At 36.3% G+C, this 24,861-nt stretch overlaps 1 protein-coding gene across 3 annotated transcripts; it reads right to left on the minus strand.

The window, feature by feature from the left end:
• Positions 1–656: 656 nt before the first annotated feature.
• On the minus strand, positions 657–22,331 carry LOC132151935 (phosphoinositide 3-kinase regulatory subunit 5-like). 3 transcript variants are annotated; one of them, XM_059560490.1, is made up of 18 exons: positions 22,100–22,331; positions 12,913–13,023; positions 11,632–11,732; positions 11,257–11,325; positions 10,491–10,629; positions 10,069–10,138; positions 9,153–9,327; positions 8,540–8,708; positions 7,486–7,554; positions 6,403–7,262; positions 5,856–5,981; positions 5,459–5,590; positions 4,951–5,044; positions 4,602–4,678; positions 4,414–4,507; positions 4,020–4,102; positions 3,346–3,461; positions 657–2,268 (listed from the first exon to the last, which is right to left on the minus strand). In XM_059560490.1, exons 2-18 carry the CDS (start codon positions 13,010–13,012, stop codon positions 2,121–2,123), a joined length of 2,622 nt encoding a protein of 873 aa, XP_059416473.1. In that variant the 5' UTR covers positions 13,013–13,023; positions 22,100–22,331; the 3' UTR covers positions 657–2,120. The 3 variants fall into 3 exon arrangements, with proteins under 3 accessions (XP_059416473.1, XP_059416471.1, XP_059416474.1); XM_059560488.1 differs by lacking the exon at positions 22,100–22,331 and adding an exon at positions 15,944–16,065; XM_059560491.1 differs by lacking the exon at positions 22,100–22,331 and adding an exon at positions 13,254–13,486.
• Between the last annotated feature and the right edge of the window lie 2,530 nt (positions 22,332–24,861).

Consider the following 24,861-nt stretch of genomic DNA (forward strand, 5'->3'; position numbering starts at 1 on the left):
TTAAGCAAATTTTGTTCTTGATAGGTTTTGTGATGTACTAGTTTAGTATTATTATTACTTTTAATAAGAACAGACATGCTGACGACTACATGAGGGTTAGGGTGAAGACAGGCATCCAGAGCCAACTATTAAAAATCACTTTAGAATCATTCTATTTATATTTCTTATTGACAAAGAAACTATTTATTCAAGAAGAACTTGGAACATAACTGACATAATCCAAGTTTATATGCTCCTAACACATTTCAAGCTTTTCCTCAATGGTTGTTTTTAATAGGCACAGTCATCTTGTGACATTTTTTAACACTATTTGATAACATCTCGGACAGGCTAATAGTTCATGAATACCGAGCGAAACTGCCCTCCTCAAGGAACATTGTTTTAGCATACAGAGATGTCATTGTTTAGCGATTAGCCTGACATCTGATCATGAGAATGCCTCTACAAAATGCAGAACTATAGTTTCCACTGTAGTGGAAAAACCAAAAGTAAGCATTTAAAGTTTATGCTAAAAGCAATTATTGTCTCATTAAAAAATAACCTCCATGAAATGTGTTAAAATAAGTTGGTGACTAGGGCATACTTTTGAAACTTGCCAAAAATATTATTGTTAGCCATTAAGTAACCATATATACACACTGGCTTGTAAGTAGTAATTTAATTTGAAAGTGTTTTTATTTAATATATATTTTAATTTGACAAGTTACAGTGTACAAACATAAAGCCACTGAATGCACTTTATTAATACAAGCCAGATGGAAAGTACCGCTTTAGTTCTCTGGGATGCCAGGATGACAAAAATGTTAAAAAAAGACATTTTGCATAACAGTGTACAGTACATTTCAGTAGCACTGGTCATTAGTCTGTACCCACAACATTCCTTCCATCAAGTTGTCACAAAACAAAATGTAGTATTATCACAAATAGAATGTATTTACAAAGTTTAACAAATATTATTTAAAAACAATCTGCCCTGAGAAAGAGTAAAATCCCTCAACTTGCTCAAAATATAATTTTTTTTAATAAAAACACATAAATATGTACATTGTACTCCTGTTTCTTAATCATTTTAAATTATATACAACATTAAAGTGTTTCAAAAACAACCAGAGGAGAAAACGATTGTTTCGACAGTAACTCAGATCATTCTAGAGGACAGATATAAACATGTTAGAAAGAAAGAAAGAAATGAAAAGAAAAGATTCAGTTTGTTGCACGTGCAAACTGTGCCAGTATTATGGCACATTTTCTGAACTGTTTGGGGTTTTTTCTGCCAGTGATGTAGGTGTTTATTTTATTCACCACTGTTCAGCCTCCAGCAGCCACAAGATAAAACTCAATAACTAGTTTATAAGGACCTCTGCTGGCAAACAGACCAAACTACAATAAGAGGTATTAAAAGCAGACAGGTTTCAGACTGTTTTAAAGTCACAATACAGCAAACATTTCACCTCAGAGAGGATATACAAATATATACAAAAAAAAATCACAGAATACATTAGATTTTAAGGACTAAAATCTGAGGCACCACTTTGTAAAGGAATGTGTGTGTGTGTGTGTGTGTGTGAGACACATATATATATCCTGAGAATTTCGATTATAGCTACATAAAATAATTATGTCATACATACAAACATATTTTTACATCGTCCACAGTGCTTATTTAAATGGTGGTTAATATGTTCATTAACAAGAGTATTTTGCTGGTTGTATAAAAGCCAGGAAAAGCTCAGTTCCAGATCAATCCAGTAATAACATCCCTCTCAAAGTTCCAAACCTTTAATTAAGGATGACTCAGGTTTTGATTCATAACCTGATTTAGATGTTGGTCATAAGTCCACAAGGATTGTCTCAGCTTGTCCACTGAATTATATTCAGCAGGATGTACCTCAGGCTAAACAGCCAGTTATCCTTATCTCAGAAATTTGAAGCAAACAACACCCACTGTACATACATATGATGCTCACAAGCATAATAAAAGAGCACTTTAACCCAAAAGTGTATCTTAGCTTTTTTTTGCGAGTCGATATGCAGAGTTGTTGTTTACAAGAGGAAGTGGTAAACTATGTAGATGAACGTCTATTAGGCTGGACTCCTAGGGTCAAGCATAGTCTCTAGGTTCAGGGCTGAGGTCCACTGAAAGTGGCAACAGGGAGACAAAGCAGAGAGCAGAAGGTTGACTGCAGAGGCTGAGTCTGAGAGGAGAACGCCCTTCCTTTCGTCCAGTCAGTCAAACTATCCGGTTTATAGCAAACTGATACCTCACACCTGCAAAGAGAAAAGGTTTTGGGTTGTTCAAGTCAGTGTATTCAGTGGAGTTTACATCCTAATAGTAACTGCCAATGGCAGATGCATTGAAAAAAAAAATGACCAGTTGTTGGCTACACAACTGTACTTTTAGAACAAATATTTTCATTGTCTCTTTGACAACTCTATGACAGAATTGACCTTTTTTTTTTCTTTGTGACAAACAGCAGTGGTCACTGAGTAAATTTCAGTCTCATTTACATCTCACAGGAAAGCATGATGACGACATTTCATGATTTTGTTCCTCTTTTTTTGTTTTTGTTTTGCTGGCTTAATGCAAGGAATATTCCACGTTAAAACACAAAATTAAAAAGTACTTAAAAAAAATATTGTGTTCACAAAGGCTGTATTTATTTCATAGTAAAAACAGCAACAATGTGAAATATTAAAATATAAAATAATGGTTTACTATTTTAATGGATTTTTTAAATGTCAATTAAAATGGCGAAGCTGAATTTTCAACAGCCTTCAGTGTCACGTGATCCTTCAGAAATCATTCGCTCATTTGGTGCACAAGGAATGTTTCTTATCAAAGTTGAAAAACAGTTTAATATTGCTTAATATTTTTGTGGAAATAGTGATTTAAACTTTTTCAGTAAATTTGAATAGAAAGTTCAAAAGAAACAGCATTTATTTCAAATAATTATAACAATGTGTTAAATGCACACATTGTTTTTTAAATGCACGGTCACTTTTGATCAATTTAATGTATCCTTGCTGAATAAATGTTAGATATATAACTGAAAAATAATGAATTTACACTGGACAGCAGTGGTAAACAAAGCACACAAATGTATTGATGTATTACTCCAGTAAAAGTGAATGCGATTTTATATGTTCTTGTCAGTCATCTGGTAGAGCATGGTTCTACCAGTGCCAAGGTCATGGGTTCAACTGACACAGAACAGGTGTAAAAACCCGTCTGACTTGTCTGTCAACCACTGCTAGGCAAGAAATAAATATATTTCCTTTTTTGCAAAATATAAACATAACCCCCCCCCCCAAAAAAAAAATTATAAAAGAAAAAAAAACCCATACCTGGTCACACTCTGTAAAATTTTCTTCTCATCTTGGTCCAGACAAACTGCGAAGGTGGTGCTGCAAGTTCCACTAACCTGAACCTTATCCACCTTTACCTGTGTGGTGGTCAGTTGCTGGAATACAAACAACAGTTTTATAGTTTCTGAAAAATACTGCAACTTGAATCACTCAAATGACTTTCATATTCAGAAACATTTGGGCTTAATCTAAGCAATTATATTAACAATGTTATCATCTTTTAAATCGTTCTTGTCACAAGACATATGCATATTTCCATATGAAATTCAGGATTTTCTCTATTCTCCATTTATTTCAAACATCTGTTTAACAAATTTGTAACCAACAGTATTTTTTCTGTTCAAACTATACAAAACAAGATGAAGTACAGTCAGTGTGTGGTGTAACTGAACCGAAGAGCAACCACGGACACTGTAAAAATGAAAGTACGACTGACACCAAAGTGTAAAAACATGAGCCGTATCAAGTAAACTGGTACAGAAACAGGTAAATAAAACCAAAATGTTTGCTCTTGGTAAAAAAATGTGTTGTTTGTCGACTGCTACACATTGCTGCAGAAACCACATGAGAGTACCTGTAGGTGTTTGCGCTAAGTTTGTGTTGGGCTCTTTAAACCGCATCTCAGTTTACTCCCATACTTCCTTCCTGCTCACCTGATTGTAGCCTTTCTTTGATTTAGAGTTTTGTCTCTTCAGCACTTCTGTCATTGTCAAATGAAGGCACTCCATTTTAGAATCTAAACGAGAAAAGATTGATTATAATATTTTGTTAATACCCCTGCGATAATTTTTTCACATTAAGAACATTCACATGGTTCTTTTGAGTTGAGAAGGTTCTATATTTATTCTTTTGAGCGTGTGCAAATATGTTTATGGTGTTAAGTCCCTGTTAAAAAAGCTAATGTTGAATATGTTGATTGTAAATTTAATGCCATCTTCTTGTTTTGTTATTAAAAAAAACATGCAATTTATTACATTTAAATTTAAACAGTTGACAGCCCTAATCTAAATGAGTGCTGTCTATAATAGGATCAAAGTTCTTTTCTACCTAGTTCCTCAAGAGTCCTGCAGGCCTTTAGCAGGTTTATAGAGGTGCAGGACTTCTCTGTCCTCGTCTTCTGACTTCTGCCACTGATACGTATCTTCAGGTAAATTAAAAAAATGAGAGGGGATGAATGAGAAATGCATGCTTGTGCCATCAATAATTCATCAATACACTGGAATGGTTCATCTTACTTGGTTGTAAGTAACTTCAAGTGATAAAGGAACAGCTTCACGGTCTCCATCAATGCCAAATCGCTTACTGGCAGCACCTGAAAAATAAGAACAGATTTGATTTTTTTTGTTTTTCAGAAAACAAGCGAGTCACCATAACAATACAACACAATACAGAACAGGATCTGAAATGTTCCTTCTTCCTTATATATGTACACACACACACACACACACACACACAAGAAAGGAAAATTATACTTGTGATTGCTTCAATATACTCCCCCAACCCACCCCACATGAGATGATGTGAAAAGACCATTCAAAGACAAAACTAATTTGATCTGATGAGCTGGTGTTTGTCTGTACTCACCCATGGCCTTGATGGCTCTTGTACCAGCTGTGTGTCCGAGCTCCAGAGAGTGAATAAACACTTCAGTCCGTCTCTCTCCTCCAGCTAGTGTCAACTACAGCCAAGAGTAAGATTACAACTTTTATGAAACCACTGGATTGCATCATGGCAGTATAAGATGCAAGACAAGTTACAAAACAGTGCAGAAAAGATGAATGAAACACTGGAATCATTAGTTAACACCAAGCAACATCTACAAATTTGTGTAAATTTCACAGAGCTCTGAAATAATTCAGACATCTGTTTTTTTTTTTTTTTGCAGGGAAACTAACAAATCTGAATGAAAGGACACTTTTTAAACACAATCCACAGCACATTGGAGAAAGGAGCCCCATATATTGCCTGACACGCTGTAAGAAATAATACATTTATAACTCAAAAGTCTATGTAACTTTTCTGGTACAGTTTTAAAGTCGATGACTGAAACTGCCACAGATTGAGGAAATGGCATGTTTTATTTTTGATTCACCTCTGCTTGATAGAGCTGAATGAGGGCAGGGCGGGCGGCATGACGACAGTAATAGAGCACCAGGTCAGCAAATATCGGTAAACGCCCCTCACCAGCACCTTCAGACAAGTCCGACTCAATCCTGGATGTTTGCTGTTATGGACAGAACATTTGTACATATGTAATTTGATAAGGACATTTTTTTGGCCATGGTGTGAAAAACACTTTCACACAAGCAAGTTCCTCAAATGAGTGATTTTATGGATTTTGTTTTTTAGTGTGTGCATGTATGCCACATGTGTCAAAAGCTTGCCATATAACAAAAGATTTACTGTTCTTCGTACTGATTGTTTAGATACTGTATGTATGCACTCTCTGTTCATGTGAATGAGTCTGTGTGTGGATATGAAAGAATCACCTGGCACACCACATTAACCGGAAGCTCCAGCAGGCTCAGAGTGTTACGCTCATACCAGGGATCCAGCATTCCCAGGAGATTAGCTATATCATTAGTGCTGTCCTCCGTCCCATTCACACTGAGATCCTGTTGACAAATTAATACCAATGTTTCTGCATCAAAATATTACATAAGTATTTCAAGAACGTCTGGAATAACAATCAATGAGAACAAAATCATCTTTGTTTTGACTTCAAAGTGTGTGTAAGTAATGTAGGTCTATATTAGAGATCTAAAGTTAGCTCAGACCAGCAGCAAGAATCCGCATCCATTAGGTTGTCTTAATTTAAAGATTTTGCCCAAAACCACACTAAAACCCCCCTTCTATCCAGTTTTGCCAGGCTGGGATACATGGATTTGATTTAACTGGTTTGAAATTCAATTAAACAATGCAGCCAAACTGAGCTATGCATGTACAGTGCTGGTGACGACATTTATGTTCAGGCACTAGAGAATACCAGCAAAAACTGAAGTATACTTTAGGCTCAAGTGTTGTGATTTCACTCACAGTGTTAGAGACGGCTGACTTCAGTGGACTCACTGACAATTGCAGAGAAGAACCAGAGTTCCTTGTGGAGAAATTGGCTGGAGTTGTATCCCTTCTTACAGGCACAAAGAAAAACTTCATCCTGAAAGCCTTGGTCAGGTGTGGACAGTCTCCTTCTCTTTTTCTTAGGTTGCCATAGGCACGGGCAACTCTTCCTGCCACATGATCTGCACCAAACACCACCACTCTGAGAATTGTGGCCCCTGGAGGCCCTTCCACATCGTCAGTACTCAGAATGGGTCTTCTTCTATAGCAAACATACTGCAGCTGTGACAGGGGGGGCACTGGGAACCCTATCTCAGAGCTCCGCAGTCGCACTTGCTGTGGCAGAGAATTGGATCTCTTCGAGCGGACAGCTATAACTAATTCTTTAGCCTCAGGGCTGCCCAGGCTTTTAGCTCGACATAGAGAGTTGCCGCGAGGTTTGAAGAGTCGTGAGAGGCGCTTGGAAAGTCGTGCACTTGTTTTGGACTTGGGCACAGACGCTGTGCTCAGACTGTCCTCCTCTGCGTCCTCACAGAAGTCACTGTCGGTGCCTGAAGCTTGAGATGAGGATGAGAGTGTGGAGAGGGGAGAGTATTCGGAGGAAGTGACTGACAGAGTGGAGAACATGGAGTCTTTGGAGGCCGTGGAAAGCGAGGAGACAGTGGAAAAGGTTGAGGCCCGATAGTCAGTGCAACCGTTTAATACAAACCCTTCCTCCATGTCATCATATTCATCATCTTCCACATCAACGTTGTCAACATCATCCTCCTCCATACCCTCAGATGTTTGAGATAAGGTCAATTCAGACTCCATTTCTAGAAGGTCGTTTAGAACATCTAGCAAATAACAAAAAAAAAAAACACAAGATGGAAATCGTGACTCGTGAGAGTGTTATTGTTAGCTGGAGGATTAACTTCCAACTCATGAAACCCCCTCATGACATTTTCCATTAAATGGAAAGCAATCTTCGAATGTTTATAATTCCAAAATAGCCAAACAAATGTTTGAATAAGCCCATGGCAGAAAAGAAATGGGACTGGCTTGGAATCAGAGTCTTACCAAAATTATCCTTGTCCCAATGGAAGGTGTAGCACTTGGCTGCTGGGAGGCCGAGCATCTGAAGAACCCCTAATGGCACAAACACAACAAAGTCTTTGTCATTAATCACTAGCTTACTCCAAACCCAACACACCACTGTTTCCCAAGAGGAAAAATCATGCCTTTAGCTTTATTGCTTCATGTCGGCCATCCATCTTTGTTAAGTTTCTAGGACTTGGTGCCAGGTATTATGTACTACTGCTGCCCAGACAAACAGTGTAGTATGTCACCAAGCAACAACCATGAAACTCTATAAGACATAGACCACCAATTCACATGGCCAAAAGGTTGTTGACAACTAAATATTTCAAAGCCATTGGCTTTAATCGGTTTATAATAGCTTTCATTCTTCTGGGAAACATGGCTACAGGGATTTGATCCCTTTTAGTCAACAAAATATAAGTGAGGTCTGGTGATTAGTGATGGAGCCTGGTTTATACCTGAGGTTTCAAATTAATTTAACAGGTGGTGAATGAACTAGAGCATTGTGCAGGCCAGTCAAGCTCTTCCCCATCAGAATCTGTAAATTGTTTCAATATAGACCTTGATTTGTGAACATGCCCTATTCTACAAAAAAAAAAAATGTCAGCCATATAGTCTATAATGCTTTATATTCCTTGTGTGTATGTATTAACGTATTCTTTTTCATATCACTGATTGCTTGTGAACAGTAATTGATGGTATAATGTAGTAATTGTTAATTTTACTATAAGAATGACACTGATGGTCATTTTGGTCTCCATGAAGCACCGTTTGTCCAAGACAAAATTTGAAGGCCCTATCTAATCTGATATGTACCTCTGGTACTCCTTTTGTAATAAAAATAAAGTCAAAAATATTCAGCCATTTTTTAAGCATTTCAATCATTATTATTCTAAATGGAGCCACCTGGAAGTTTGCTAATACCCCTTTGAGGGTCCTGTCCCTTGGTTGAGAACCACTGATTTAGAAAGTGAAATGGAATTTTAAAAAATATGAATGTGAGTTGGGCTATAAGTAGGAAGTGAGGCTATACCATCTGAAGTCTTGCCATTGGAGGCTGGTATGCCAAGTTTTTCTCGCAGCGCCTCCAGACCACCCTTGGCATGTTCTTGAGCTTTAGCTATATCCGTCATGACTGCTGCAGACTCTAGAAGATCACTCACTGTGGACAGGATCTGTGCCAACTCATCATCACTAAGGCACTGAAAAGGAACCAACTTAGTCACGTATTGTAACCTCTTCAGTTTTTGCAAGTCATTCAAAGTCAGAATTCAATGTTTATCAGTGTTTCAAATGAAGCTACCACTGATTCCAAGTAATCTCACATAATTACAACAAATTTTACCATTTGCAAGCAAAACTATTATAACAACCTCAACCCCTCTTCATTACTCCCACTCAAATTAATCTATTTCTTCCCCATTAGCCACCCATCAACCCACGTATGAGTCATTTTGGTCTCACATCCCGTTATCACCCCACTCCCACCAATCAGATCACACACTTCCTGACACCCACAAAGTGATACAACCACACATCCACACAAACTCAGTATGACGCACAAATGCTCTGTATCAAGGCAAGTTTTTTGGAGCACATTAAAGCAGGAAACATCATCTCAGGCGTCGTGGAACAGTGTGGTGTACCTGTAGAGCACTGCTGATGGTCTGTAGTGGGTATTTAGTTCTGAGCACTGCCTGGAAGCTGTGTTTAATGAGTGTAATGCTACTCTCTCTCTGTGAGACCTCTGCTCCACTGAGCTGCTCCGCCACAGACAGGAACTCAGCAGGCACCTCAGCCGGGTTCATTAACAACACCGTACTGCAACAGAGAAAACAACAGACAACATCACTGTGGTGTAGCAGCAACACAGATAAAACACTTTACTTGTGAAGTTTACATTTGTTATGAATGTCTTTGGTTAGGGTTAAAGCTAAACTTGGCTGAGACAGGACGTCCAGGACTGGAGCTGAAGATCCCTGCTTTTACATTATCATTTTAATAGTTTGGGGTCAATGAGATTCAAATGTTTTTGAAAGAATGCTCACCAATGCAAAAGGACAGCAAAATTGTAATACTGGAAGATATTATTAGAATTTAAAATGACCGTTTCATATAATAAAATGACATTTATTCCTGTGATGGCAAAACTGAATTTTGAGTTACTCAGTATTACATGATCCTTCAGAAATCATAATATTTTGCTGATTTGGTGCTCTAGAAACATTTGTTATTATTATTTCTTATTTACACCTATTATTAATAGGAATTTATTTTGAAATATTGTCTAAAATTAAACAATTCCTTATAATTAAACATGAATAGGTTAATTAAACACTAGGCTAAAGATTGTGTTCATACGACAAATAAATTACAAGCAAACAATTTTATTTGCAATAAATTTGACTGGACCCAACCTATGATGCCAAGTAATCTCATAAGGTAAATTCTGAATATCCAAGAACTGACAAAGGAAGCGAGAGGTGAAAACTGCGATCACAAAGGGCTGAGCAATAACTGACACAACAGGATTTCCTCCTGCTTCTGTGGAAACACACTCACATGATCTTAGAACGCTGACTGGAGGTGGCAAGGCCTTGTTCCTCTCTTACCAACCTGTGGTACGAAATACCTGACACAAGCAAATGCACACGAGAACATTATTTCATCAGATTGCAACATTATGTAACAAAACAAAAATCTTAGTGAAAGCACTGAAGTTAGAGTGGAAGTTAAGTAATCCTTAAGGTACTACTCATGCTCTTAAAACTGATAAACAAGAGCAGCACTTCTTTTGAAAAACAGCTGCAATGCTTCTTGAAACCACTGAGAAGAAGTATGCCACAGTACTTTTCTGTTTAATGCTATGAATAAGTAGATTGGGGCTCAGGTTAACAAGCTGTTCGTTATTAAGGGTCTAAGCTGCATGATGGTGACTGATGAAAGTTTATCCTGTGTTTATTGATGGGAATGTGCTACTGTACCTGGAGCTCTAAGCTCTTGATGTAAAGTAGAGAGCAGGTTACGACACACACTACAGTAGGGTTCAGGCCATGCTAGAAAGTCATGAAACACTTCACAAGCTTCTGTCAGAATCTCTCCTTCAGATGGACAAAGAGGCATCTGCAAAGAGAAAACAGACACATTTGTGATTTCATTAACATTAGCTTCTGGGTGAACGAGATAAGTCTCAAACTGAGAGGCTTAAAGCTATTTTTGTGGGGTTTAAAAGTCCACTGAATGATGCTTTTCAAATTGAAATGAAAATCTGAAAATGTGCATGAATTTCTATAATGTACTACAAAATAAAGCTGTAGATTGGAAATATTGTAAATACATAAAATATATAAAATTTTCGTATTTACATACATTTTTATAGAATTGTATAAACACATAAAATATATAGATATATATATTTCTTCTCCTATCTTAAGTAAGGTTTTAATGTTTTACTTTTTTCAAAACCCTACCACTTTTATTTCCCTATTTGAATAACAAAAATGAAGACGAAAATTTCACACAATTTAATTTCAATTTGATCAGAATTCTTGCAAAAAGAAGAATTATTTGTGAGAATTAACACTGAAGAGCATTCAATATTTGCTAATAGGTGCACACAAATAGTAAATACACTTTCCCTGTCCTCAATATTAGATCAGTAAAATTAGATACACGATTATTAGTTTCTGATTATCAAAGCTTTGGTAAAATTGTTCTTGAATAATCAACCCAGTGTCCATGAAAATGTACCTGCAGAAGTGTGGACTCAAACATGAGAGCCAAGGGGGCCACAAGCTCATACCGACACTCCTGCTGAACCTAAAAGAAGCAGAGAAAGATATACAGCATTACCACTTACCAACAGACAAACTTAAAATACATAATAGAAGATAAACCCTAAAATACATTAAAATACGTTTTTGCTGAACTTAATTTAATTATGTACAAAACCAATAACCAAAAACCTTAGCATAGAACAGATGCAATCTAATCTGTCATAGCCTGCAAAGCCCACAAGGGGGCAGAGTGAGCTCAACACAGAGGGCATTGATCACAAAAGTATCACTTCTAAGCTGTGGGTTTAGCTTTATGTTTAATTAGCGGTATGTCTATATGCGTACTCACCTCCCTGGCTTTTCTGAGAATTTGCTGAAGCAGAATTAGAAAATTTTCTGGGTCCCTCTTAACCAGCTCTTCTAGACTCCAGCGGTTCATACACCAGCCAGCTGCACGAACATGCATAAACATACCAGCATTAGAACCCTAATTGCGAAACTGGGACAAATGTACGTGCCTTATACCTCAAATAAACATGATATCTAGTAAACAAATCCCCGGCCTATGATATGCATGTAACCACTGCACAACCCCAATAACACCAAATGAGTCAAACAGACATTAATGGCGGGAATTAATCTGAACACACACATCAGACATGAAAGGGCTGCTTAAATACACGATAGCTTGAGTATTCCCCTGAAATCCCTGATGTGTAGATGTCAAAGGGTTCCCTGCTTTAAACCATGTTGTGCAGATCTGGTTAGAATTTTGAGAAAGAACATACTGTAGTGTATAATTTAAAAGCAGATCACACTGGTTAGGTGACAGAACTGTGTGTAACCTCAAAACTACACAAATTTAGAATGACGCTGAACTGGATATTTAAGGCAAACTGCAGCTTTACTACTAAAATGATATGCAGTGGTCGATAACAACTGCTTTACTCGAAGGACATCTTAACTTCCTGCCTAATTGAAGGTGTCAAACAATACATTTCCTTTCGAACACTCTTTGAAAATAACACCTTCTCTCTGCATCTATCAACAGTGTCACGCTCTGTACACAAGCAACATTCTAATGCTCATCAGAGTGTGATCTTTTGTTTGTCAGTGCCCTGATTCATAAAAATAACTAAAGCAAATACACAACTACAGTGATAAAGATTCTATATATGACCTTTCCATTTTTTGTTTAAAACCTGAATTTGTGCATATGTACTGTTTGTATTGTTGTTTTAAGAGATTCTGACCTTGCAACACAGTCATGAGGGTCTGCAGGAATCCTCTTTTTAATGTTATTTCCTGTTTTGTGTTATTTCTGCATATTGTTATTACTGAGCATGAATAAATTAATGGATGCATACAAAAACAAAGAGTGTTGCATCACTGACCCATAAGTGTATCATGCATACAGTATAATTACTTGTGTGAATTAACACTGAGAAGCCCATTTCAGAGGCAAATTTCCCTGTCTGCAGCATTAGGTCAATTGAAAACCAATGAGAAAAATGATAAAGGAAAAACACACGTACAAATTGTACAAAACAAAAGTAGAAAATTGAAACGAAAACCAGCAATGCCAAACAAAAGCGTTCCATCGGCAGTAGAGGTCAGTGGGGGGCCTTACCATTCCAGGATTGTGACAGGATTTCTGACGGCCGGAGTCCATCCAGGCATCTCTCCAGAGCGTGCTGGATCCGGTCCTCTGTGCACGAGGTGTGCTGCATCTTGATTGTAACTGTGAAACAAAAGAACTAAATTCATATAAAGGAAGCTGTAAAATTCTACCTGTTACTGAAACAGTGGGTTAAAAATAAAAGATACTAATACACAATGCCTCTTTCATATGATCTGTAAATATGACACTTAAAAACTATTACATAAGATGACAGAACTGCTTGTTCATATTTAAAATCCAATCAGTCAAGAAAAATGTTAACCTATGTTGCTATGCGTGGTTTCAGTCACCCTCTATCTAATAACACAGTTGGTGTAACCTGAATGAAGTCCCATAATGTGTCAATAAAATTCCAGGTAATGTTATCTACACAGACAAACAAATGCTAGTCTCTCTTCAGGGAAGTAAACATACAGCATCCTTTGCATGTCTGTAAATGATATTGAGGTTTAGGAAAATGTTCTGCCTCGTGTCAGAGAATTTCAAGAGAACTATCTGGTTTAGGGATTATTAAGGGGATGCCACAGCTGCTAACTGTTTGTTTTTCTTCCTGATAACATTTCAAGTTCCTGACCTTTACTGCTAGATGTACTGTATGGCACCTGCCACCTAGCAACAAACACCACCACATACAGGTGCATCTCAATCAATGAGGATGTCGTGGAAAAGTTCATTTCAGTAATTCAACTCAAATTGTGAAACTCGTGTATTAAATAAATTCAATGCACACAGACTGAAGGTAGTTTAAGTCTTTGGTTCTTTTAATTGTGATGATTTTGGCTCACATTTAACAAAAACAGAACAGACATAGAGTAACAATATGCAACGCTGAGATCAAGGATAATGGAACAAACATCATAGATAGAATGCATAAATGTGCATACATTATATAAGTTGTAAATCCAAATAGCAATGATAAAGATGTGCATACATTATATAAGTTGTAAATCCAAATAGCAATGATAAAGATGTGCATACATTATATAAGTTGTAAATCCAAATAGCAATAATAAAGATGCGCATATATTATATAAGTTGTAATTCCAAACAGCAAAAAAAAAAAAAAAAAAAAAAAAAAAAAAACAATAATAATAATAATAATACTAAAAGGACGTTACAGTGAGTCACTGACCAAAGTAACTAAGTTTTAAATACTAGTTCTGCTAAAAGTTTGGCTGATATTAGCAGTTTATAAAGTGCAGCTGTGAAAGAGATATAGATAGAATAATTAAAAATATTAAGCCACTTTTAAAACACATTTTTGCATTGCGCTGTTTTTCCATTGTTTTTCTGTGTAAATAACTTTAACGCGTCGTTTTTGTCTCCCCAGTTTTAAATGAAATATATATAAAACTGCATATATATATATATATATATATATATATATATATATATATATATATATATATATATATATATATATATATATATATGCAGTTTGTGGACCACTTGTTATTTTTTTCCCCCTTCAAATTAAGGTCTTTAGGTTATTATATCAGTAAATCAAGCTGAATGTAATGTGTGGCTCATATAGAGATCGGGATCGTTGCGTCACGTTGCAATGCATTGTGGGAATCGTGGTACGGAAATAGATGTACTGTATAGTACGCATTAGGTAATGTTGGTCATTTGGTCATTAATTTGGATTATTTTTGGGAAAATGGTTCAGTATTGCTGTATTGTGAACTGCTGTAATCGGTCTCATGATCGACAGGGCAAATGCCTCGTGAATCATATTAGTTTTCATCATTTTCCTACTTGGAAAAAAAAACACAAGGTGTCTGAAATCACCAAGAGGCATCAGATGGCTTGGATCGCCGCTGTACGGAGGAAAACCATCACCTTCGATAATATTATAATACATAGTTATGATGAGACATGTTGTGTATGGTCTCTCTCTCTCTCTTTCTTTCTCTCTCTCTCTCTCTCTTTCTCTCTCACACACACACACATTACGTTTTCTCTAGTTTTTGGCCAGTAAGGGAGTCAGTTTAGTGTCTGTATTTTTTGTTAAAAAAATTTCTTTTGACCCAATCCTGAACTTAATTTGCTTTTTGATATTTTTGTGCTGACTGTATTTACAAATTTGAACAACTTGTTTAAAAATAAATAAATAAAAAAACTGGAACGAACTTCAAAATAGGAAGTTAAGCGTCTTGTTTTGGTAAACGGTGTGTTGTGTCTGAGGTGAATGTTCGTCAATATACCAGATTACAGAACTACCGGATGAAAACAGTGGATTTTTGCCCGTATGACAGGTGAGTAATTACTCCTGAAGTGTAACAAACCCGCAGACAAGCTTCATAGCTCGCAGAATCTGAGAAGTGTGTGTGTGTCACCACTGATGCTTGGTTAATGTTAACATTTCCTTAGTGAGAACGATTGTTTTCTCCACGTTTAATTTGCAGATCCATTTGTGAACTGCAGGTGAGCCTCCAGTGACTTAAATTTTTTAATTGATCGGAGGTGTAAGCGCTCACTCCACAGACCCAGTAGGAGAAATTATCAGGGAAACTGAGGCTTGGTAAACTTTCATCTGTTCATAGGGATCGATTCCGCCTACAACCTCTTTTTTTTAAGTAGCGTTGTTTGGCTTCATTATTAAGTTTGTCCGTATAGGTATAGGCAACTTTTTTTGTCACGTTCTATAACTTTTTCTGGAGACCGGCTATTATCTTATTACAAACCGGCTTTGCGTTGCCTCTAAAATGGCCGCCGTTACCCACAATGCACCATTCCATGACGTCTACGCCCGAGCTCTATTAGACGCTGTATTATGTTGTTAGTGTCTCTCTCAAAACTTCCCCAATATCAAAACAAAAATCCCCAAAACCATGAAACAAACACACACAGAGATATTAAGTCTGAGTCATTAAACCCAAAACTCAAGCGACCAATAGTATAGATTATACACTAAAGTTAAGCTTTTTGCTTGACAGAGCTTCTTGTAAACAACTTATATACAAGACTCATCACTCACCAAACATCACGTTGCATTAACACGCCGAGCGCGCGGCCCATTGACCATCATGCGTCATCAAGCGAATTAGCATAAACATAAACACATACGATCTGTTGCTTCTACAAACTATTTTAACGGGGAATTAATAGGTCCACGTAGATTTCATCATGAAACAAGCAACGCCAAGATATACCATATCAATTCAAAGTGTTTTATTAATTGTTTTTTTATTTAAAATGTGTTTTGTGAGTTGATGATTCGATTGAAGCTTTTCCGAAAATAAATAAATAAATACATGTTAATATTAATAATAATAAGATTTCAATGTAAGTTTTGATAACTCCATAAGTATATGGTCAGATAATTATTTGGCATATCTTTCAATATTTCAATTTATAAAAAGCAGAACAGTGTTGAAAATATTAAGCTGATTGTTTATCTGATGTCAGGAGCTTTTTCTGATCTAATAAAACAGAGGGGATATCCATGCTAGGTTTGTCAATGTAACTCCTAATCCAATCATTATCCACCACAAGATTTTTCTTCTTCTTCTTTTTTATTTTAATTTTGTATATTTCACTGTGGTCACTAAGGGGGATTTTCTGACGTAACTATAAAGTCTACAAAACCCACATTGGTTCTGTCAGTCATTGAGCAAGTTAAAAACACAAAGGAAAACTCAAACCAAATACAGCAAGTTGCCAAAAATTACACCTAAAGGAGTAATAATAATGGCCTCACTCTGATTAACTCTATAAGGTTATCCTTAAAGTGTTATGCTGGTCACTTGTTTTAAGCACAACAATAGGCCTGCAAGCAAAGTAGTGGAAACAGCCTGATATTAGCCTTAATGACTTTATGGAGCTCTATTATGGCCTTGCCAGGTTGCCTGGAAGGAACTAATTCATCACTGATCTTATGACTGCTGTTTCCATTATAAAGGCGAACAAAAAATCTGATCAGTATTGCAAAACTGTTGAAAACTTTGTTGATATTATATCGACAAAACTAATTTAATAGAAAGTGGCACCAGGTGGCAACAGGTGCCAGGTGCAAATGAAATTACAACCCAGAAGTGAAATGTTGACTCTTTATTTATATCTTAACTTTGCTTTAAATCCTTTATATTTGTACAGCGAGCGTGATTTCACCAAGTACAACACGTTCCTGGATCAACATCCCAATCAACAAATCAGAATTGAGATATAACTTTTCAGGAAATATCTGTTTTAGGCTCACAATCAGGGGTGCTTCTACACCCTTGTCAATCAGTTATCATTTCCCTCTGATTTTAGGAATAAATTATGGGTAGGGTTAGGTTTCGGGGTAGGGATTGGGTCTATATTTTTTAACAATAATGTTGATCCAGGATCATCAATAGATATTGATCCAGGAACATGTCTAACTTGGCAAAACCATGGCGAATGCATTTGTACACAGAGACAGTGGTAGTTAATTCCTCTATCTAATTTCTAAGTTAAACTTACTGCGTAACAACTCCTCATGGAACCATCCTCAGTCAAACCCACTGAAATTCAGTTCGGGTTAAAAAAAAAGAAAAAGAGAAAAAATATACCTTGTGATCTTGTCACATATTTGTATGAATTTTTGAAAAGTTTTGACTCTCCACTAAAATAGTCTCAACACAAAACTTGAATATATGTATTCATGGATTGAGAAGGTGGGTTTGCCTTTTTTACTCTTTATTAAAGCTCCTATTTAAAAACATGACTTCAACATATTTTCTTATTATTATTATTATTATTTTGACTCAAAGACCCCATTTTCACAATATTCCTAACTGTATAGACTAAGAAACTGGGAGTATTGATATTCAATATTCAAAAAAAAAAAATCTATTAAAACGCAGTGGGGTAAAATATGATTTCCTTTGAATTGATCTGTTTTCAACATTTTATATTATTTAATATATTAATAATAATTCATTAATGAAACTATTTTAGACATCCTGCGGCCCCTGTGAAAATTAGATTAGGCCCTTGGTTTAAAGCCACTGTTCTACATCAGTTCTGCATCAATGGTCTGAGTGGCAAAATATAGGAATAAACTGGCGCAAACAAAGTGACCAGCAGCTGTCAGTCAGTCAGACGCCTGTAGACTTTTGTTCATTTTGCAACCTCTGAAAATGTGGAAGTGACATTGTTGACACGTAAAAGGATGTGTTCACATCCTCTTATGTGAGAGGATGATTTCATCTGGGCAACACAAACACAATCCCAGCAAACTTCCTATGTGAAGCAAAGACGCATTTGAGGTGCACAGACTACGAACAAAATCAGTGAAATGCAACCATGGCCTTTACAGTACATTATCCTGAGTCAGCAATGCTGCATTCAAAATTTGCATCCCACTATTTTTATTCTAAAAAAATAGCATTACTTTATCACAATGCCACACACAGTATAAAACCTCAGACTTCCAAAACTGGACACTAAATTCCATATCAAAGACCAGACGTATAAAACCTCAGATCCTAACTGTGTCTGATGAGATGCTCCCTTCATCTCAGCTGATTCAAGTTCACACTGCGACCCGGCATGAAGTTTCATCTCAGCTCCTTCTCCTGAACATATTTCCAACAGCCCTGTACAGGAAGGTTGCTCCCGAGCTTTGCCGAGGAAACAGGTGTTGCTCCATTGTTGTGGTGCGATCGGCCGCTATTATAGACTCCCACACCGCGAGGGGGTCGAAGCTCATTGTGTGGAGTCTCTGATTGATGGGACCAATATCCCCCATGCGCCTTCTCCTCTGAGCCCAGAGTCTTCTCATCCACATCCCTCCCTCCCATAACAATAAGGCCAACCCCCCCGCCGTGATCATTTTAGGAAATAACAGCAGGCGAACAATAGTGACAACATTCAATGGTAAGTGCTTCCTTTTTAAATGTTGCTGCTGACACAGTGGCCCAGTTAAACAGATACAGTAGGATGCAGGGGATCTATCACAGAGCAATATTTACCAGAACCAGGATGCTGATTTTCTCCTGTCTAGGCGGAAATGAGGAACTCTATTCTTTCCTTTTAGCCTCCAATGGTACAGTACCTGTGGGAACTTCACACTCACCTCAATTTCAGCTTATTTTGTGTAAAACAAAATGAAGGTTAAGTGTGTTCTATAAACCAAGGAAACAAGAAACCCTGATAAGCTTGCATGCATAAAAAAAAATCATGCATGAACAGCAATTAAGGACTTTTAATTATTGGTTAATTAGTGGTCTACATTTGTAAATGATTTTTTTTTTTTTTTGTAATAAAAATGTTTCTACATTATTTAACCCCTTAAAAAATATCATATATATATATATATATATATATATATATATATTTATATATATATATATATATATATATATATATATATATATATATTGTTTCCTTGGTGGAAAAAAATTTCTATTTATCAAGTGAAAATATGGATATCCCCATATTGTGAAATTTACAAGTGCCCATGTAAAGATGTAATGCTGTAAATATTTTGAATATCCGAATGTTGCTGTTCTGAAACCATTGTGTTTAAAACTGAATTTCTGTTTTCTGAGTTCATTTCACCATCAATAACTGATATGATGCTGCCAAAAGCATGTCAAGTATTTGATTCTATGCTGTATTTAGCATATAAATGAGTGTGTCATTGGAATATAAATATGTAGAATAAATAAAGCACATTCTATAATTGGAAAGGTGGACATGCAGGTGTGATGAGCTCACAGGTAAAAACAATGAGGAATATGAATTTAAATAGAATATATATGAACCCTGCCGTCATACAAACAGGAAGAGGTTTAATACAAAACAGCTACAGTGTGCCTTCCATCTCAGTCACAACCAACGCTCTGATTACAAAGGAGCCACTTTCACTTCAAATTATGACTCAAACCTAACGATTTCTGAACAAAGATAAGTTGGCTGACAAAATATGGCCTGTTTAAATATGAGCAGTGCTTGATTGTATTTGGTTCTATTTATAGTGAATGTAAAAGCCCTTTTGCACCAAAAAGTGTAATTAATAAACCTCAGGCTGAAGGAAAAGTAAATTCACGTCTGTACAGTAGAACACAGGAGAAGAAGGTTCAACACTCCTCAGCACAAAAAAATGAAGCACAATTGTTAGTTTATCTAAAGTCATTTTTGCTTATTAGTATGTTTGAACTGAATCATCAAAGGTCAGCAGCAAAGACACTGGTTAATAAAATGGGATTAGATAGATTTGCGTTAATATATTTAATTATTACAGGTTTGTGTCATATTCTGAGTTTGCATTTTCCCTTTTTAATTCATTTTGATGAATACTAAATCTGTTTTTCATGTTCACACAGTACACACAACACAATTTCTCCTATTATGGGGACAGGAGACTTGTCAGTCAATAAATGGGAAAAAAAGTACCTGCCATTACGTTTTTTGAAAAGGTAACTCAGATATTTTCTTGTGAATTAAAAAGTAATGCATTACTTTACTAGTTACTTGAAAAAAAGTAATCTGATTACATAACTCGCATTACTTTAATGCATGACCCCCAACACTGAAAATCACTGTGCCTGAAAATGACTTTTGGGAATCTACATTAGCGCTACTTAGGAAGTGCACTGAAATACATTAATATAAGCACAAATATTCTTTGTCCGGTGACATTTTATGGGCTGACCACAGTGTTCAAAAGCAAAAATAAACACACTGATGAACATCACCACTGAAACTTTGATCCAGTTTCATTTCCAGTCTCTAGTTGCACAATCTTCCAGCAGATTTTTAGATCAACTGGAATTCAAAATGAGAGGAACCTCATTTCACTCAGCTGAAAGTTTGTGACAAGGAGTTACAACTTACAGTTGCATCAACTGTGTGATGTTGCTTGCTTGTTTATTTATTTATAGACTGACTGACGGTTTGGTTGATTGTACTATATTGTGCTGAGATATTCACAAGTATGTCCATGTAAAATCTATTTAATCTTTCTGCTAAAATGAACCAATCCTACCATCTCTTGGTTTTAACTAAGCAGAAACATAACGATTAATCTCCCTTAAGTTGCTAACAGACAAACACAAGAATGCCTAAAAAAATGAACTTCCTTATGTACGTATTATTAGAGTTTCTGTCGGATGTTGTTTGTGCATGAAAAGGAGAAGTGCAGTATCTCTCTGCTTAAGAGCTGTTCTATAACACTTGCTCCTGTCAACTATACACTGAAGGCCACTTCTTGCAGAGTGAATATGAACTTGAACTATGCACTATGTTATGGTGGAAATGAAACCAAATATATAATTTGAATATTATAGACATTATTAAAAAGAAAACTAATTTGCAAGTAAAATTCATCTGCCTGTATAAGATATTTGCACATATACTCCATCTTTATTTGGAAATATGTGTCCAATGCATCAACTATTACGAATATATGACAGTAAACGGGTCTTTAACTAAATCCAAACTATATGACTCTGCAGAGAAGGAACATCAGCTGTATTTGTGGGATCGACTGTATTTTGCAACCAGACTACAATCTGCAGACCTCATGTTTATATGTGCATGTATGAAGAAAAGTATTTTCTGTCATGTTAAGTCCACATTATTTTAGGGGCTTTTTGTGAGAACTAGAGCGGCTGCTATAAGTCTGCTGCTTGGATGTGATAAGATCTGTGACTTAGCCACTGTTTTTACATGTGACCGTTCACCACAGAGGAAGCCCATGTGAATGTCTTGCAGTTGTTTGTTAAAAGGTTTCTGTGTACTGTATAAAATTCTAAATCGTTTAACCATGTAAAATAACAGAACACCGATGCTGACAAATAACTGTGTGTATTTCAAAGATTAATATCATTCAACAAATTACAGATTCAGAACGACTATATCGTGCATGCCTCACTGCTCAAAATCTGTGAATAGTAAAGTCTCCACCCGACATCCTCAGCTATGAACATCATCTGTCTTAAAACTGGATTTTATGGAGCATTGCGAGTCTTCACATGTGAACATGTGAGGAAGCAAAACGTTTCTGATTCTAGCTAAAGCAAATCACAAGCTTGCTTTGACCGACCTGCACATCATGTCCACAGACTTGGCCTTGTCATTCTGCGTTTAATTCTTTACCTAGGCTAGATGAGCTCAGATTAAAATGAACACGATACAGGAATACACCACAGGCAGCTCTTACCTGGAGTTCTTATCCTCTTCCCATGATTTATTTGCCTCTTATCAATGTGTGGGCTGAGATGGAACCGATGTCCTTGCAGTGTAATCCTGCGCTTAAGATGAATAGAGGTGGAAATGTCACCACATCCTTCAGCATCAAGTTCTATCAGCCTAGACTGAACAACGGCAGAAACAACAGGAGTAGTCTTCAGCACGCCTGCCGTGCTTTGGTGCGACTAAACAGGAACTCAGAGAGAGAAGGTACAGAAGAACTCAAAGAGGAAGGCATGAGCTACATGTGTTCATGAGTGGGAGGAGGTTTAACTTACACACACAGGCTTTGTTCTTTGACAGACGTCTTAGCTGACATGAATGGCCTTAGTTGGTCTTAGAAATTACGTTTTTTTTTTATTACTGAACATGTAGATATATTCACAAGAGTACCCACACTCCATTATCAAAATCAAAACAATTTAAGGTTTTTACTTTCTTTTTATTTTTATTTTCAAAAGTTAACTAAGGTCCTCGTTAAGTACACACCATTTATTGTGTTGTTTTATTGGTTGATATTGTTCTTAAGCCATTCAAATGATAAAATGACGTATTTTTTGTTTGTTTTTTCAGACTTATCTCTAGTCTAATTGCAGACTCAGCCTTTATACTCAGCATAAGATCAACCCTTAGCTTCCCCAGAGGTCAAAATTTGCATTTTGTACGAAAGAGTGTCTTTCTGTCTGTCACCCTCTGTCTCTTCCTTTCTCAAAACTTAAACATATTAGTCGGCTTATCTGTTAAATAGCCTTCACGATGAGTGGAACTCATTGAATGGTTTGTGAGTAATTCTAAAGAAGGAACTTATGTGTGCTTCCAATCAGAGGGATCAGGCCAGCGCAGGACAGGAAGCTTTGTATAGGCTATAGATATGTAAGGGTAAATCCACAATAGCAAAAGATGTGACTGTGACGGGGGTTGCTTAGTTTATAGGCGACACGGTTTGGATGAGCTTGGTTTAGTGGAAATTAAATACTGCCATCTAGTGGTCAAACTCCGTTAGGTTGCAGTGGATTAGTGTTGTACGAATAATAACCTATTAAACAATGTGTTTAGCACCCACTGGCAGGTGAGCCACGAGCAAATTACAAATATACAAATTAAGAGAAGACAGCACACTGTGTAATAATTTCATACTTCATTGTAGATGTTTTGATAAGAATGTGGACTCCCTCACTCTCTGATCCTGCTACTGCCTACATCTTCAATGGAAGTAGGGGAGAGTGGGGTAAGTTGAGCCAGTGGGTAAGTTGAGCCACCCCTTGTTTCTTGGCAGCTATACACTTTTACTGTCAGGGTGACCATGTATTTTGGAAGCACCCATCATTTCTGCCAGACTGTGAAAAGGAGAAACAGATGGGAATGGAAGGCACCCATTTACTTTAAAAACTGTTATTGGCTTCTCAAAGTTATAACAATGCAATGGTTGTTACATCAAAGAAAATTGATCCAGGTCTAAAAATATTTATGATACAGATTTAGCAACATATAAAACCATGCAAATCATTTAGATAAATATTAGTTTGAACTAGTTAGCAACAGTAGCTATTTTTTCCAAAATGGCCTATGAGGCAAAGTGAGCCAGCATTTTAACTTACCCCACCATAAAGCACTGTAGTTAAGTTAAATCTCTTAAGTATAAACTGGGATTTTAATGTGATATTACTGGTTTAGTTTATCATATATGCATATTTTGTAGTTTATTTGATAAGGACAGTGTATAGGTGCACCAAATCCTTCTCCGATAAGAACCACAGAATGTTTTTCATCACATTATAAACAGATATATCTTTCCACCTGTAGTAACTAATGGCCAACAAACTCTCTGTTTAGTCTATTTTTAGGAAGCTACAACTTTAGTGTCCAACATGTTGTTTCAGAAATGCATCAATTTAATATTGAAATTTAAACTTAAATTGGTTGGTTTTATGTTGTTAAAGTTAACTTCATGAAAAGAAATATGGCTGTTTGAAAAAGGAAATTATTAAATTAGTTTTTTCAACTATTATTTATTTCACATTGGTTTGAGTCAGATTTGGTCAGTTGGTCATTTTACACCCAGATGGGGCATCTTACCCACTGACTCGACTCGGGTCAACTTACCCCAAACCACAGGCAAACTGAGTGGGAACACTTTTGTTTATAAGAAACCATATTTTTAGAACCCTTTGTCATAGATACATTCTGAACATCTAAAATAATAGGAATACTTTCATTAGGATAGATACTTTCATTATATTTCTGCATCATTTTAACTGGCTAATCTTACCCCATTCTCCCCTATAAGACATGTAACTTAATATTTTACAGCACAAATCTATATTATATACTAATAAACAACTCGTTTAGAACATTTATATAATTTTTTTTACTATTTATAGGCCTACTATTAATATGGTTTTAATAAAATGTGTTATAGATTACTAGTATCAAGACAAGTGATTATAATGGGAAATATACTTACAGTAAATACAAGAATTAAAGTGTCAAACAGCTAAATATTCTATATGATGTTTTACCTGCTGTCTTGCTGGAGCTTTGTATTCATGTTTGCCAGGGTAAACTGCCTTTAGCAGCCTCCCTTTGCTCCTTCTCTCTGTCTGTCTTCTTTTTTCCGAAGGCTTTTTTTTTCTACAAAGTGTGCCATCAACAGTGGATTTTTTGTTATTTATAATAGATCTGATCGGGTACAATAATTTGATTAGTCATTCTAATTGTAACACCATGGATATT

This window comes from Carassius carassius, chromosome 10 (genome assembly GCF_963082965.1).
Source record: "Carassius carassius chromosome 10, fCarCar2.1, whole genome shotgun sequence".
In the NCBI taxonomy this organism is placed as follows: domain Eukaryota; kingdom Metazoa; phylum Chordata; class Actinopteri; order Cypriniformes; family Cyprinidae; genus Carassius; species Carassius carassius.